This window comes from Rhinolophus sinicus, chromosome 14 (assembly GCF_057876585.1).
Source record: "Rhinolophus sinicus isolate RSI-liver-muscle chromosome 14, RSI-T2T, whole genome shotgun sequence".
NCBI lineage: Eukaryota > Metazoa > Chordata > Mammalia > Chiroptera > Rhinolophidae > Rhinolophus > Rhinolophus sinicus.
The window spans coordinates 111464177-111479457 of record NC_142514.1 but is presented as its reverse complement, the minus strand read 5'-3'; the positions used below and the strand labels follow the sequence as shown (position 1 = coordinate 111479457).

The 15281-nt window shown below is 37.0% G+C and overlaps 1 protein-coding gene across 2 annotated transcripts in view; it reads left to right on the top strand.

Annotated features, from left to right (window-relative positions):
• Positions 1 to 15281, top strand: part of DDX10 (DEAD-box helicase 10) — a 292846-nt gene that overhangs the window by 22409 nt on the left and 255156 nt on the right. For both annotated transcript variants that reach the window (XM_019714905.3, XM_019714904.3), the window contains exons 5-7: positions 6057 to 6177; positions 6767 to 6956; positions 13373 to 13499. In XM_019714905.3, coding sequence (XP_019570464.3) covers positions 6057 to 6177; positions 6767 to 6956; positions 13373 to 13499 — 438 coding nt within the window. The remainder of the gene's footprint in view (positions 1 to 6056; positions 6178 to 6766; positions 6957 to 13372; positions 13500 to 15281) is intronic.

The window sequence follows — 15281 nt, the reverse complement described above, 5'->3', positions numbered from 1 at the left end:
GTTTTGGTATCAGTTATGTTGGCCTCATAAAATGAGTTAGGAAGTATTGCATCTTCTTCAGTTTTTTGGAAGAATTTGAGGACAACAGGTATTAAATCTTTGACTGTTTGGTAGAATTCACTAGTGAAGTCATCTGGTCCTGGACTTTTGCTTTTGGGGAGCTTTTGGATGATTGTTTCAATTTTCTTACTGTTGATTGGCCTTTTTAGATTTTCCAGATGTTTGTGAATCAGTCTAGGAACGTTGTATATTTCTAAGAACTTGTCCATTTCTTTTAGTTTATTGTATTTGGTGGCATATAGCCCTTTATAACGTTACCAAAAAAATCCAGGTTCGGCTGCTTGCCCCACGAAAGCCAAAGTTCAAGAGGCAAGGGTTGGTGGAAAGAAAAGGTTTATTCAAAATGCGAGCATTCCAGGAAGATGGTGGACTCCAGTCTCAAAGGCCACCTTCCCTATTCTTAGAATGGCCAGATTTTATAGTCCTGTGAGAAGAGGCTAAAAAGGAAAGGGTGACGTAGTCAAGTGATTCCTGGGTTCTGACGTCCAGGGAAATGTCTCCTGGGGTCCGGTTTACTTCAGGATGTTATCTCGGACTCGGTCATAAGATCAGTTCATGTGTCATCTGGTGGAAAATTGCAAGGGAGTTACAGCCTGGTTATGGTGGCTGAAACAGTTTCTTTTAAGTCCTTGTTTTAAGATTAACCAGATTAATGAGATATGTATGTACCCTTGGGAAAACAGAGCAATTGAATCAGGGAGGAGGAGAAGGAAACAAAGAAAAAAAAAGAAAAATAAACTAGAGTGTCAGATCGTGCAAAATATACAATCACCATGGGGCAGCTGGTTAGCTCAGTTGGTTAGACCACGATGCTCATAACACCAGGGTTGCTGGTTTGATACCCCCATGGACCAGTGAGAGAAGCGCCCTCCACAACTAGATTGAAACAACTACTTGACTTGGAGCTGTTGGGTCCTGGAAAAACACACTTAAAATAAATAAAAGTTTATAAAAATATGTATACCATCACCCTTATAATGATAGTATTCTCATATGATCCTTTGTAGTATATTTCTGTCGTATCCATTGTAACTTCTCTTTCATTTCGGATTTTGTTTGTGTCTTTTCTCTTTTTTCCTTAGTGAATCTAACCAGGGGTTTTCAATTTTATTAATCTTTTCAAAGAACCAGCTCTTTGTTGCATTAATTTTTTTAAAATTGTCTCTTTGTTCTCTATTTCATTTAGTTCTGCTCTGATTTTTGTTATTTCTTTTCTTCTGCTGACTTTGGGTTTCATTTGTTCTTTTTCTAGTTTTTAAAGATATTATGTTAGATTTATTTGGAATTTTTCTTGTTTCTTTTGATAGGCCTGTAATGATACAAATTTCTTTCTTAATACTGCTTTTGCTGCATCCTGATAATTTTAATATGATTATTTTCATTCTCATTTATTTCTGTGTATCTTTTGATCTCTCCTTTTATTTCTTTTTGGACCCAGTCTTTAATATTCTTTAATAGCATGTTGTTTAATCCTCACATTGTGGTTCTTCCCACTTTCTTTTGGTCGTTTATCTCCAATTTCAAAGCACTCTGGTCAGAGAATATGCTTGGTATGATTTCAGTCTTCTTAAATTTGCTGAGGCTGGTTTTGTGTCCCAACATATGGTCTATCCTTGAGAATATTCCATGTGCATTAGGAAAGATTATATAGTCTGGTGTTGTAGGATGAAATGCTCTGTAAATGTCGATTATGTCCATTTGGTCTAATGTGTCATTTAAGGCTATTTCCTCATTGATTTTTTTGTTTGGATGATATGTCCATAGCTGTCAGTAGTGTATTTAGGTCGCCTACTATAATTGTATTTTTTGTCAGTTTCTCCCTTTAGTTCTGTTAGTAGTTGCTTTATATATTTTGGTGCTACCTGATTGGGAAGTTATACCAGGGGTGCCAAAAAAATGTACACAAGTAGACATTTTAGTCAGTGTTGCTCAAGCAGTAGCTTACCATAATAGAAGTATCTGGATGCTGATGGTAACTACTTTGAGCATGTCTTGTAATTGCAGAAGTCAAACATGAGTTGTATTCATCTTTCGTTATTGGTATATATTGAGTATTACAATTTTAATACAGTTTTCTTTCTTAAAATGTGTATACATCTGTTTTGGCACCCTCTGTATATTGATAAGTGTTATGTCTTCTTGTTGTATTGTCCCCTTTTAGCATTATGAAATGTGTATCTTTGTTTCTTGTTACCTTTTTTATCCTGAACTCTGTTTCATCAGGTATAAATATGGCTACATCCACTTTTCCCTTGATGCCATTTGCGTGAAGTATTGTTTTCCACCCTTTCACTTTGAGTCTATATTTGTCCTTGTTGCTGAGATGTGTTTCTTAGAGGCAGCAGCATATGGTTGGGTTTTGTTTTTGATCCAGTCTGCTACTCTGTGCCTTTTTATTGGTGAGTCCAGTCTATTTATATTTAGGGTGGTAATTGATATATGAGGATTTCCTATAGACATTTTATCTATTATTTTCTGGTAGCTTGGTGTCTCTATTGTTTCTTTCCCGTTTTGTTTCTGTTAGTTATTTTAGTTTGGTGGTATTGTATGATTTTTTCCCTCTGTTTCCTCTTTTTTTATGTTATATGTCCAGTTCTGTATTTTTTTTTTTTTTGAGTGATTACATTAAGTTGGTGTAAAAGAAAGTTTCATATGTAAAGTAGGCTTTTTTCTTCAGCATGCTTCTTATCTCCATTCCCCTTTGCAAATTCAGACCTTTACTTCCTTGCCTTTTATTTTCTTGTGTCACAGATTGTCCCTATTTATGCTGTGAGTTGAGTTCTGAGTTGCAGTAGCAAATTGTCTTCTTTTTTTCTTTTTGTTATGTTTTTATCTTCTTTACCCTTTATGTATAAGTGTATAGTGCCCTATTTTGTGTAGGATTTGCTATTTCCTGCTTCTGTTTGTTAGTAGTCTTGCTCATGTTTTTATATCTTTCTTTTTGTTTTATGTCGAATAGCCTCCTTCAGTATTTCCTGTAATGTAGACCTTGTAGTGCAAAATTCCCTCAGCTTTTGTATATCTGGAAAGGTCTTTATCCTCCTCCATATCTAGAGGATAACTTTGCAAGATATGGTACTTTTGGCTGGTATTTTCTCTGTTTCAATAGTTTCAATACTTGATTCTACTCCCTCCTGGCTTTTAGAGTTTCTGCTGAAAGGTCTGATAATAATCTAATGGGCTTTCTTTTGTATGTTATAGCCTTCTTTTTCCTGGCTGCCTTGAGAATTCTTTCTGTCAGTAATTTTTGGCAGCTTCAATGTAATGTGCCTTGGAAAAGACCTGTTGGATTCGAGGATCTTGTTCTTTCCATGGGTTTTGGAAGTTCTCGCTGACTATTTATTTGAATATACTCTCTGTTCCCTTCTCCCTCTGTTCTCCTTCTGATATACCCATTATTGTTTTGTTGCTGTTTCTGATGGAGTCAGATAGTGCCTGTAGAGTTTCATCTCAAAACTCTCACGTCTCTCTCTCCTATCTGTGTCATTTCTGGATTTGAATCTTCAGTGTCACTAATTCTTTCCTCCTGGTCAGCTCTATTTCCGAAGCTGGCTATTTAGTTCTTCATTTCTTTTATTGAGTACTTCAGCTCCAGAATTTCTATTTGGGTTTTTTAAAAATTTCAGTATCTTTGGTAAAATACTCATTTGTTCATTGATTTTTATTTCTGAGTTTATTAAACTGCCTATCTGAGTTTTCTTGCATTTCATTGGGTTTTTTTCAGAACTGCAGTCTTGAATTTTCTGTCATTTAAGTCACATAATTCCATGTCTTTAAGTTTATTTTTCTGAAAGTTTTTCATTTTCTTTCTGAGCTTCCTTGTTACCTTGGTTATTCACGGCAATTACTGGATTATTTCTCTTCCTGGGCATCTATGAGCAGGTTGATATGAATAGGTGTTTTTTTTTGGTCTTCCAGTATTTTTTCTTATTTTCTCTTGGTTTGTTCCAGTATTTTGCCTTCCATTATTTTCTCTTGAGCTGTTCAGGCTTCTTGCCTGGTGGGAGATTTCCTTGGGAGGTGGGCTTCTCCTCTGTAACCAGGTCACCTTGGTCTCAGGGCACCATTCACTGTGAGAGGATGTGGTGGGCGATGGGGTTCTGAGCCTCTGAAATCCCAGTGCTGCTTCTGCGCCTCAGCAGCGCTGGGTGCACCTGCTCAGATCAGTCGGGAAAGGTGGGGGCAGGATAGGCTGTGAGAGGGGGCAGGTGCTGCCTTGCCCCTGTAGCTCCTTCCCCGTCACTGAGATTAGCCGCGCACCTTGCATCCGCCACTCAGGAACTATCTCTCCTGTTTTCAGGGCTGTGGATATTCTGCTCTTTAATCTAACACTGCTACCATTTTGTTTTTTTCTGGGGCCCACTGCTAACACTGGCAGGGTGTGGGGGAGGGGAGCTCTGGGAGGTTGGGAGAAGGCTGCCAGGTTCCACAGCTTTGTTTTTCTGCCTGGCAGGGAGGGCTGTTTGATCCCTGTTGTCGCTCTTCTGTATTCTGCCTTTGCTTGGAGGTCTCTGCCTGATTGCTGAGTTCAGCTGTATGGTAAGCTGATGCATCAGGCAGGATTGCTGGGGCCACAGAATGTGAACCTGCAGTCTCAAACCTCCCCTCTCCGAGGACCGCAGGGAGATCTGGGCTGTGTCCCGTGGCCCCCATCTCTGCCCTTCCCCCTGTCCTCTACTGTTAGCCCCTGATTTGCCCACCTTCAGATGTTTTGATGCATGGATCTCTCAGTTGTGTTTCTGTGTTGCGTAGGGAATCCTTTGTTGAATTATAGCTGTTCAATGTGTATCTTCCAGGGGAGATTTCAAGGAGCACCCGTGAAGCCGCCATGTTTCTGACGTCATTCTGATAGAAGATAGTTTGAAAAATGTTTATTTTAGGTCATGGTAAACTTTGTGCTCAGCTTCTCTACCTTTTTGTAGAGTGCTGGAATGCTTATGTCTGCTAGAGTCTCAATAGACTGTGAGGATACTTGACTTTTTGAACTTATTTGCAAGCATACATAAAAAAAGAAAAGAGCATCACAAACCCTCACATACTCATGTACCTGTCACCCAGCTTTAACTATGAACGTTCTGTGGTTCTTGTTTCAAGGAGAGAAGTAGAGAGGTGAACTCTCTTTGTAGTCCATGCTGTGCAGTGAGTGGTGTCACAGAGCCTGTTCAGTGCCCCTGGGTCCTAACTCAAAGAATGGGAATAATTCTGGTTTTTAAGTCGATTTTAGCAGTACTAAGAGGATATCAAGACTTAGAGCACTCATATAATATTTTTCTTGGTCTCAAAATCCTGCATATTATTAAGAACCTAGAGGAACTATGAGCACTTTAGGTCTTCACTAAGGACTTTTATTTGGCCTAGAAATTGGAATGTGCTGCAGAAATAGCAGAGAGAAGTTACATTTCTTTCTTTCTTTTTTTTTTTTTATTGGGGAAGGGGAACAGGACTTTATTGGGGAACAATGGTCAAATTGTTGTCCTTTCAATCTTAGTTGTGGAGGGTTCTGTTCAGCTTCAAGTTGTTGTTCTTTCAATCTTAGTTGTGGAGGGTGCAGCTCAGCTCCAGATCCAGTTGCCATTTTTCTAGTTGCAGGGGGCACAGCCCACCATCCCTTGCGGGAGTCGAAACGGCAACCTTGTGGTTGAGAGGACAGGCTCCAACCAACTGAGCCATCTGGGAGCTCAGCGGCAGCTCAGCTCAAGGTGCCGTGTTCAATTTTAGTTGCAGAGGGTGCTGCCCACCATCCCTTGCGGGAGTCAAGGAATTGAACTGGCAACCTTGTGGTTGAGAGCCCACTGGGCCATGTGGGAATCGAACTGGCAGCCTTCGGAGTTAGGAGCACGGAGCTCTAACCGCCTGAGCCTCCGGGCCGGCCCTACATTTATTTCTTGAGTATCTACATTACTTTGATGAACTGCCACATGCAGATGGCTTTTATAGTTTTGCTATATAGGCTGCTCAGTGATGTGTCTGTGTAATCAAAAGAAAACTGTTTTCAGGATCTGAAACATGAAGCTGAGAGGATCAATAACATAAATATACTCGTTTGCACACCGGGTCGGCTTCTTCAACACATGGATGAAACAATATGTTTTCATGCCACCAATCTCCAAATGTTAGGTGAGTCTAATGAATTTTTAATGAAAAATATCTCAATTTAGGAGAGAGCCCTCATAAATTTTAATGATGTTTTATTGAATAAATATTATGATTAAAAACAAAAACAATCTGAGAAATGGCTTAATTTTTTGGCTTGTGGATTCTGAACTCAGAGTATAGTTAGATTTTTTAAAAATCAAAATCGAAGAATATAAGTACTCTTATACATGAAATTAGATACTTCAGTATTTGATACTGCTAAGAGTTTTCTAAGGTACATCCAGTACCAGTGATATTACCTAATATGTATTTTTTAAATTAATTTTTTATTTTGGCATGATTCTGGATTTAGAGAAAAGTTGCAGTGATCATACAGAATTCCTCTATAGCCTTCCCCCAGTTTCCCCTACTGCAGCATCTTGCATAACTGTGGTACCCTTGTCAAAACTAAGAGATGTATGTTATACAAATTCCAGACTTTATTTGGATTACACCAGTTTTTCCACTAATGATCTTTTTCTATTCTAGGATCCAGGCCAGGACACCACATTGCATTTAGCCTAATGTATATTTTAAACATTGTGGTTAAACTTGCATTTTCCCTTTTTAGTTCTTGATGAAGCAGATAGAATCTTGGATATGGGCTTTGCTGATACTATGAATGCTATTATTGAAAATCTTCCCAAGAAACGTCAGACTTTGCTTTTCTCAGCTACACAAACCAAATCTGTAAAGGACCTTGCACGCTTGAGTTTGAAAAACCCTGAATATGTCTGGGTTCATGAAAAAGCAAAGTACAGGTATGTACTATTTGAAACCGTATTTGATTCGATCAAAATCAATGTTCTCTCTTTTTAGTTTAAGAATTTGACATTTCAAATGAAATAAAACATTTTATGTGTTGTTAGGTATGCAAACCATAGTAAATATATTAGTAAAAACTATTTAAATTCTAGATGCATCTTATATGTGAGAATACGCATACTCTAAGGCAGTACTTCCCAAAATGTTTCTGGGGAACACATATTTTTTCATAAGATAGTGGGTATTTATTCACCCACTATCCCCCATAAAATGGGGTAGAGTAGGGTGGAGGGATGCATTCCAAGGTAGATAAATTAGCAAATATTGAGTTAAAGTAAAACAGTGTTCTTCAAGACTTTTCAGAGCCTTTAGTATTTTCATAGACATTGTGATTCTCCACAGCAGTGGGAAATGAATATAGCTTCCTGCATTTGCAAAAATTATTTGGGCACAGAATTATTCTTTTTAGCTGCATTATGCAGACTAATGTGCTATGGAACACATTTTATCAAATGCATTAATATTTAGTAAAATACCTTTCTGTTTAAAATGTTCCAGTAACTGTTGTTCTAGCTTGGTTTCACTAAGAACTGGAGAGTAAGGTATGTTTGTTTATGTGATAGTAAAAACTGTAAGAGAGAGTGTGTATGTGATATGTGTAAATGGGTTGGGGGAAATAAGGTTTAAAATGTATTTTGATATTATGACAACTGGAAGTGTATGTATGTTTGGTTTGAATCATTGCAGGCTCTGGATATATTTGACTTCCAGAAATGTTTTCCAGTGAATATAAGTTGAATGTGTTGAAGATGTCAATACGGATTCAACTCTACCATTATCTCTTCCTTTTCTTGCAATGAAATGTTAGTCTAAAAAGAAATAGATTGGGAAAATGAATTGGGTTATCCTCTTGGAGCGTCTTTAAATATAGGGAATATGGGCATTCATTCCCATCTTGACCTTGACCTAGCTAACAGATCTCTAGGATTTAAAAAAAAAGAAAAAGCCTAAGAGGCCAGACTATGTTTCTAGGTGATCCTAATGGATAAACTTTGGAGAATCTGAGTAATGATAGCTTTGGTTATCAAGAACTCAGGAATAGAATAGCAAGAGATACTTGAGTTATAGTTTCCTCCTTGGCTTACTACTGAGTGACATTGGTCTTTGTAAAGTTGTGTTGATAGCTATTGAAATTTTTTGTACAATTAATTTAATAATCTAAAAAGACTGTCCAGGTCTTTAGATTTTCTTCTTTGTTCTCTTTGCTATTTTGCTTTCTGCCTATTTTTAAAACTCACTAGTGTCTTTACCAGACTTTATCAATCATTAAATGCTCTCTAAAACCTTTTGTAATTTATATGAGTTAATTGTACATATTATCCCTGTTTCTAATTTCTGTAGGTAATGGTTGGTTATTATCTGTAGTTCATAAAGTTAGTTAGAAAAAACTGAATCCAAAGACTGTTTATTTCATAAATGATTTTTGAAATGCTGTTCCATCATTTGTGAAAAACGTGGGGCTTTCAGAAAACATTTTAGAAGGTAGATCTTTAAGTGACATAATTTACAAAACCACAGGTTATACGATAATGACTGCAGTACTCTGTAATCTCAAATTTACCAGCTCTATAAAAAGCAGATTCTGTTCTGAATTTTGTCTAATGTCATTATTGAATTTTCCCTTTTAGCAACTTAGCAATTAGGTTAATACACCATGAGAAATTATAGTCAGGAATATTGTCGGGAATATTTTAAGGTATTATAGAGTATCTACTATCAAATTGTGAAGGACCAGAAAAATAAGTTAAAGTTTAGATCTTTCAGATGTTGTATATCAAAATATACTAAGAAAGTATACCAGTGTGTTTTCTTTATGCATGTATTGCTATATATAGCAAAATGGTGTTTCTGTATTTTTTAAAGAGAAAATAGTTGTTTTTGGGCCATAGTGATTTGCTATGTTTTACAGTGAATTATGCAACATTTCAAATTTGAGATGATGTTCTGAACTTATGTTATTGGGTACATACAAATTTGGTATTTCATTTCCTATTAATTTGAATCACTGATCATTATGAAATGTTCCTTTTTATCTTTATTAGTACTTTTTGCCTTAAAGTCTAGTTTGATATTAGTCTATGTGGAGCACCTTTCTTTTGATTAGTGTTTGCTTGGTTAAATCTTTTACTTTCTATTAGGTTGGTGCAAACGTAATTGCGGTTTAAAAGGTTAAAAATAATTGCAAGAACCGCAATTACTTTTGCACCAACCTAGTACATTTTATATGCCTTATTTTAGGGCATATGTCTTTGTAAGCAGCAAATGGTTGTATTTTTATTTAATCTGGTACGATTATTGCTTTTCAACTGGAAGATTGAATACTTAACATTTACCCTTTTATTCAAGTCTCTTTATTCCTTTCTACTGTGCCTTCATTGTGAAGTATTTTAATTTCACACATTTTAAGCCCCATAAGCCATTATTATTAGGTTTTAAACATCAGTACTTATTTAAACTTATCCCAATATTTATTATTTGGTGTTTTTTATTTTTTGTATTGTGCCCAAAGAATTTCTTTGTAGTTCAGGTTTACTAAGGAAAAATTCTGTTTGACTTTCTGAAAATCTCTTTATTTCATTTTCATATTTGAAGGATATCTTGGTAGGTTTTTTTCTCTCTTCAAAGATGTATTTCTATTATACCCTCACTTCCATTCTTTCTGTTAAAGGCAGCTAACAGTTCTCTTGTTCCTTTGACGGTAATGTGTAGTTTTTAAGATCTTCTTGTCTTTTGTTCTTAGCAAAACCAAGAATGATACCTTTTTTGTGGCAGGAGATGTGGGTAAGGACTTTGATGTAGGCCAGCCTGGCTTTTAGATTCTGGGGCTATTCAATTTCTGTTTTGCCTTAGTCCCGGTTTATAGCCCTGACTCAGAGGGCATAGCCTTTCTGGGGGTCTCAACTGAAAGACGGGTATTTCCCAGTGCCCTGCACCTTGGCAGGCTCTGAACTTCCTGGCACTGTGAGACTGGGAGGCTCTCGGCTCAGTTCTGAGCGTCCCATTGTTACTGTTTCATGTTTTCACTCATTTTGCCTTGTGTGTGCTGAGTTTCGGAGTTGACATACTCCTTATGGGGAAATTGTATGAAGAGTTTGAGATTCAGTTTTTCATGGTTCCTTCTCTAGGATCTTGAACTGACATGTTTAGGCCTAACTAAGGCTTCTACTTTATCTCTCATTTGTTTTACAAATAAGCAGATGCTTTGAGGGGATTGTGTAGATTAATATGGGGCTCACATCAGGGCATTTCCATTTTCTTCTTCAGCACCTTGAGTCTTAGCTGCCTTGGTTACACTAATGCCTTCAGTTGTTTTTTGTTTTTTTAAAATATTTAATCCAGTTTTCATAGTGCTGTAGGCCAAAGGATTAATCTGATACAAACAGCCCCTTTGTGACAGGAATAATAGCTTTGTAACTTTACAATTTTAGTAGCCAATGATTATTATTGTCTAGGATTTGCGAACTTGTAATATTCTGATTCTATTATTTCTTAACTGGGATACTTTTATATCGAAAAAACTTTCCCATATCAACTACTTGATTATTTGAGGTACAGTTCTAATAAGAAGGTCAGAATACCAGAATACATGCTTCATTCTCTTTATTTCATAGTTTTTAGACTGAAGAATTGATTCCCTAACATTTTCCATAGGTGAGCAGTTGTTTTAAATTAAAATGAACTCATAGACAATGACATTTGTGATAAATTATTTACTGATATTAACTCATACATTTAAACATACTGTCTTACTGTCTTGTTTGACCTCAATATAAATTATTACTATATTTTTAATACTCTAATTGTCTTGCATCATCCTAAACTTTGTTAGTAAGAGGTTCTTCAAGTTGTTACCTGGATTCTTTAGACCAGGGGTGTCCAAACTTTTTTCAACATTTTTTACCAAGGGCCATATGCTGTAAAATACACAAACAGCCGGGCCACTCACTTGAGGTGAAGTACGTATTGCCTCACCTGGTTTATTTAAGTAAACTAAATATATTTTTGGAATTTGCTGCGGGCCAATTAACAATGGATTGCGGGCCGCAGTTGACTCGCGGGCCACAGTTTGGCTTCCTTGTTTTCTGGTGTTCTAGGTTAATCTTATATTTCTATCCCATATGAAATTCTTTTGGCGGGATATTGTGTTTAGAGACCATAGTCGAGGTGTCAGTGATGGTCATTGTGTTCAGGCTTTTCAGTGGACATATTTTTTTTAAGAGAAAACACATCATGAGGTCATGCTGATATTTACAAATCAACTTTAAGGTTATATAGCGTTTTGCTCAGCCACTTTAATTTTTATAGATGTATTTTTTTCTTATGCCAAACATCATTCCTAATGTCTTTTACTTACTTGTTCTATTTATCAGTTAGTTTATCTAAAATTTCAGGATAATACCAATAATATTACTAACATCATGATTACATATGAAAATTTAAGATTCCTTTGCATTATTTTTTTCCTTAGCTATCCCAGTAAGAATGTAACAATCCAGATTCCATTGAAATTCCTTTGTCATTAAGTTATCAACTTGATACAGCTTTAGGCTTGTTTTTTTTTTTAAAGATTTTATTGGGGAAGGGGAACAGGACTTTATTGGGAACAGTGTGTACTTCCAGGCCTTTTTTCCAAGTCAAGTTGTTGTCCTTTCAGTCTTAGTTGTGGAGGGCGCAGCTCAGCTCCAGGTCAGTTGCCGTTTTCTAGTTGTAGGGGGCACAGCCCACCATCCCTTGCGGGAGTCGAAACGGCAACCTTGTGGTTGAGAGGACACGCTCCAACTAACTGAGCCATCTGGGAGCTCAGCGGCAGCTCAGCTCAAGGTGCCGTGTTCAATCTTAGTTGCAGGGGGCGCTGCCCACCATCCCTTGCGGGACTCGAGGAATTGAACTGGCAACCTTGGGGTTGAGAGCTCACTGGCCCATGTGGGAATCGAACTGGCAGCCTTCGGAGTTAGGAGCATGGAGCTCTAACCACCTGAGCCACCAGGCCGGCCCTTTAGGCTTGTTTTTTAAAAAAATTTAATTAAATTAATTCTGTATATTCCTCTATGGGTGACCAATTTTTAGTTTTTGGTATGTCGGTCTCTCTTAAAAAATATAAGCAGACACACAGGGATGCCTGTGTGCATGAATATATGTGTGAGTATGTATGTGAATCTGTGTGTGTGTCTGTGTATTTAGTTTTGTATAGCCCAACCTTGATAAATAGTACCAAATGCTCTTTGCTTTCACTTGACGATATATCCTAGAGATCACCCTAGAGCAATATATGGATTCTTCATTCCTTTCTTACAGCTGTGTGATACTTAATTGTGTGGTTATATAGTAGTTCATTCCACAAGTTCCCTACTGATGGACATGTGGGTTGATTTTCATTCTTATGAGTATTTTTTTGGAACAGTATCCAAAAAGTAGGCTCATTAAAGAGTAAATGTATGTGTATGTCTCTCCAGCATTTTATTATAAATTTCAAACATGTAGCATAATTGAAAGAATGTTACAGTGAGCATCTTATGCATACTACCTAGATGCTGAAGGTATGCTAAAGGATGCTAAAGGTAGTAGCATCCATTAACTATCTATTTATCCAATCTAACTATACATCAACCCATTTTATTTTGATGCATTTCAAAGTAAATTGCAGACATCTGTACATTTCCCCTAGATACTTCAGTGCACATATCACTAACTAGAATTCAGTTATATATAGAGAGTTTTCTACCTTGATGTAATTTTTACATACAATGAAATGAATAAATTATGAGTGTGTTTGCTGAGTTTTGATAAGTGTGTGTATCTATGTAACCCAAGCTTCTATAAGACATGGAAGATTACCATCAGCTCAGCAAGTTCCCTCATGTCCCTTTAGTTGATTCTTGACTCTACCCTTTCATAGGCCACCACTGTTTGTGTGAGCATTTTTGATATATAACCTATAAAGGATTTTGGATATATTTTAGTCACGTGTTGAATTCAATTACTCAAGGACAATAGAGAAGGAACAATAGGAAAAACAGTTTAAGATTTTCTCTTCCTAAGTCTCCCTCAAACTCTTTCTCATCTTAATAAATGGCTGAATTCTTAATTGTTGTCTGTCTTCATCTCATATTAGCCTATTGATAACTCATTAGCTCTACTACATCTCACCACCCGTCATGCTACACTTTGAACCATGCTTAACTTTGTGTTACTCCTGATTGTGTGTGTGTGTGTGTGTGTGTGTGTGTGTGTGTGTGTGTGTGTATGAGAAATTTGAGAGGCATGCAGCTGTTAACATTCTTTTTTTTCTGGTCTGGATTTCAAAGTTACCAACATGGCATATTTTTAATGTTTTTCCTCCTATTTCCACAAGCACCCCTGCCACTTTGGAACAGAACTACATAGTTTGTGAACTGCAGCAAAAAATAAGTGTGCTATATTCCTTTTTGAGAAGCCACCTGAAGAAGAAAAGTATTGTATTTTTCTCCAGTTGTAAACAGGTACTGAATGTTTATTTTTCTTAAGTTATTCGTGTTGGATCATCCCTTTTAAAATATCAAATTTCAGTTAGACAAATAGCCATTTCTTTTCCAGTAAATACAGTGCTAGATGTGGTGAGGGATCTATAGATAGAGAATCCTGTGTCTTTGTTTTAAAGGAACCTGTGGATAAAACTATATGCTCCATAAGGGAAAAAATTGTTTTTACTTCAATATTGTTTAACACCTAGCACAATACTTGCTAGAACTTAATAGCCCTAAAATACTGGTAGAATGAACAATGGAATGACTAGACTAACCAGAGGCCTTTATAATCTGGCACTTACTTACCCTCCATGAATACTGAACTGCATATGCCATTTATTTTCATGCCTCCTTATCTTTGGTCATGCCAATCTTTGGAATGCCCTCCCTGCATCTCTTCACCCCAATTCTGTGTAAATATTTACTGTCCTTTAAGACTAAACTCAGTTGTTAATGCCTGCAAGTCCTTTTTGGTCACTCCCAATTCCCTTGTTACAATCAACTCCCTCCTCTATCCTTCAGGGATGTTTATATCTTTATTTAGTTAATAAACATTTCATCGACACTAGCCTTGTGCTATGAATAAGGGATTCAGTGATATATAAGAGAAGGGACCATGATTGATTTTTGTCACTTTTTCACATTCCCTGATGACATAGTTGTTGGCATATATAGTAGGTTGTTCCTAGATTTATAACTTTTGGACTAGCTTAATGTGATAAATATGAGGGTAAGTTTCCCTCCAGCTTATGGGGAAGGTAAATAGTGGTCTGTTTATTGTTGGGAGAAAGTACAGAACCCTCATGTCCCTTTACAGGTAAAGAATGACTTCAGATTTTTATTTTAGGACCTATTTTAGATTTTTAGAACTTTCCATCTCCTAAAGAAGGGCTGTTTTTGGTATCTGTATACAAGAAAATCAGTTTAAGAGTTTATGTTGAAAGTTTCCACTCCATAATACTCCGCTTTCCCTCTTGTCACAGTGGACAGTGTCCTTGCTTGTGTCTACAATGGGCTCTTTTACGTCTGCTCCACATCTTGTCCGCCCTCCTGCCAAGGCCTTTGTTCTGTAAATATCTTCTCTCCTGTGTTTTCTTGTCTCCCTATCATTCTTGAATATTGCCCATATTAAGAATAAAAAGCAAATATCAAGTCCCTTTACAGTCACTGCCTCTTTTTTTCCTGCTCGTCTTCACAGCAAACTCTTTTAATGATTTATCTCTATTAGCTGCATCACTGCCTCATCTTGTCTTCTCTCTGTTGCCCTCCACCGTATCAGCCCTTATTAAGAGCTACAGCTTGCCAGAGTCAGTGGGCACTCATTAATCCTTATCTTATTTGACCTCTCAGGAGCATATTAATTCAGTTGACCATTCCCTCCTTCTTGAAAGACTTTTTTAGACTTCTGTGTCTCCACACTCGCTGACATGTTTTTTCTTCTTTGCCTTCTGACTGTTGTTTACTTTGCTTGCTGGTTCTCCTTTGCCTGCCCACTACACTTTCGAGTGCCTCAAACCTCTGCACTCTGCATTTTTTCCATGTATACACTTTCTAGGTAACCTCTTCAGTTCTATAGCTTTAAATGCCATCTATATTCTGGCAGCTGCCAAATCCACATCTCAAGCCCTGACCTCTTTCCTGAGCCCCAGACTTGTGTATCTACTTGATTGCCAGGTATTTCCAATTGAGTGTCTAGAGGGCATCTCAAATTTAACATAGGAAAAACAATTCAAGATCTAAGATCTGCACCCTCAAACT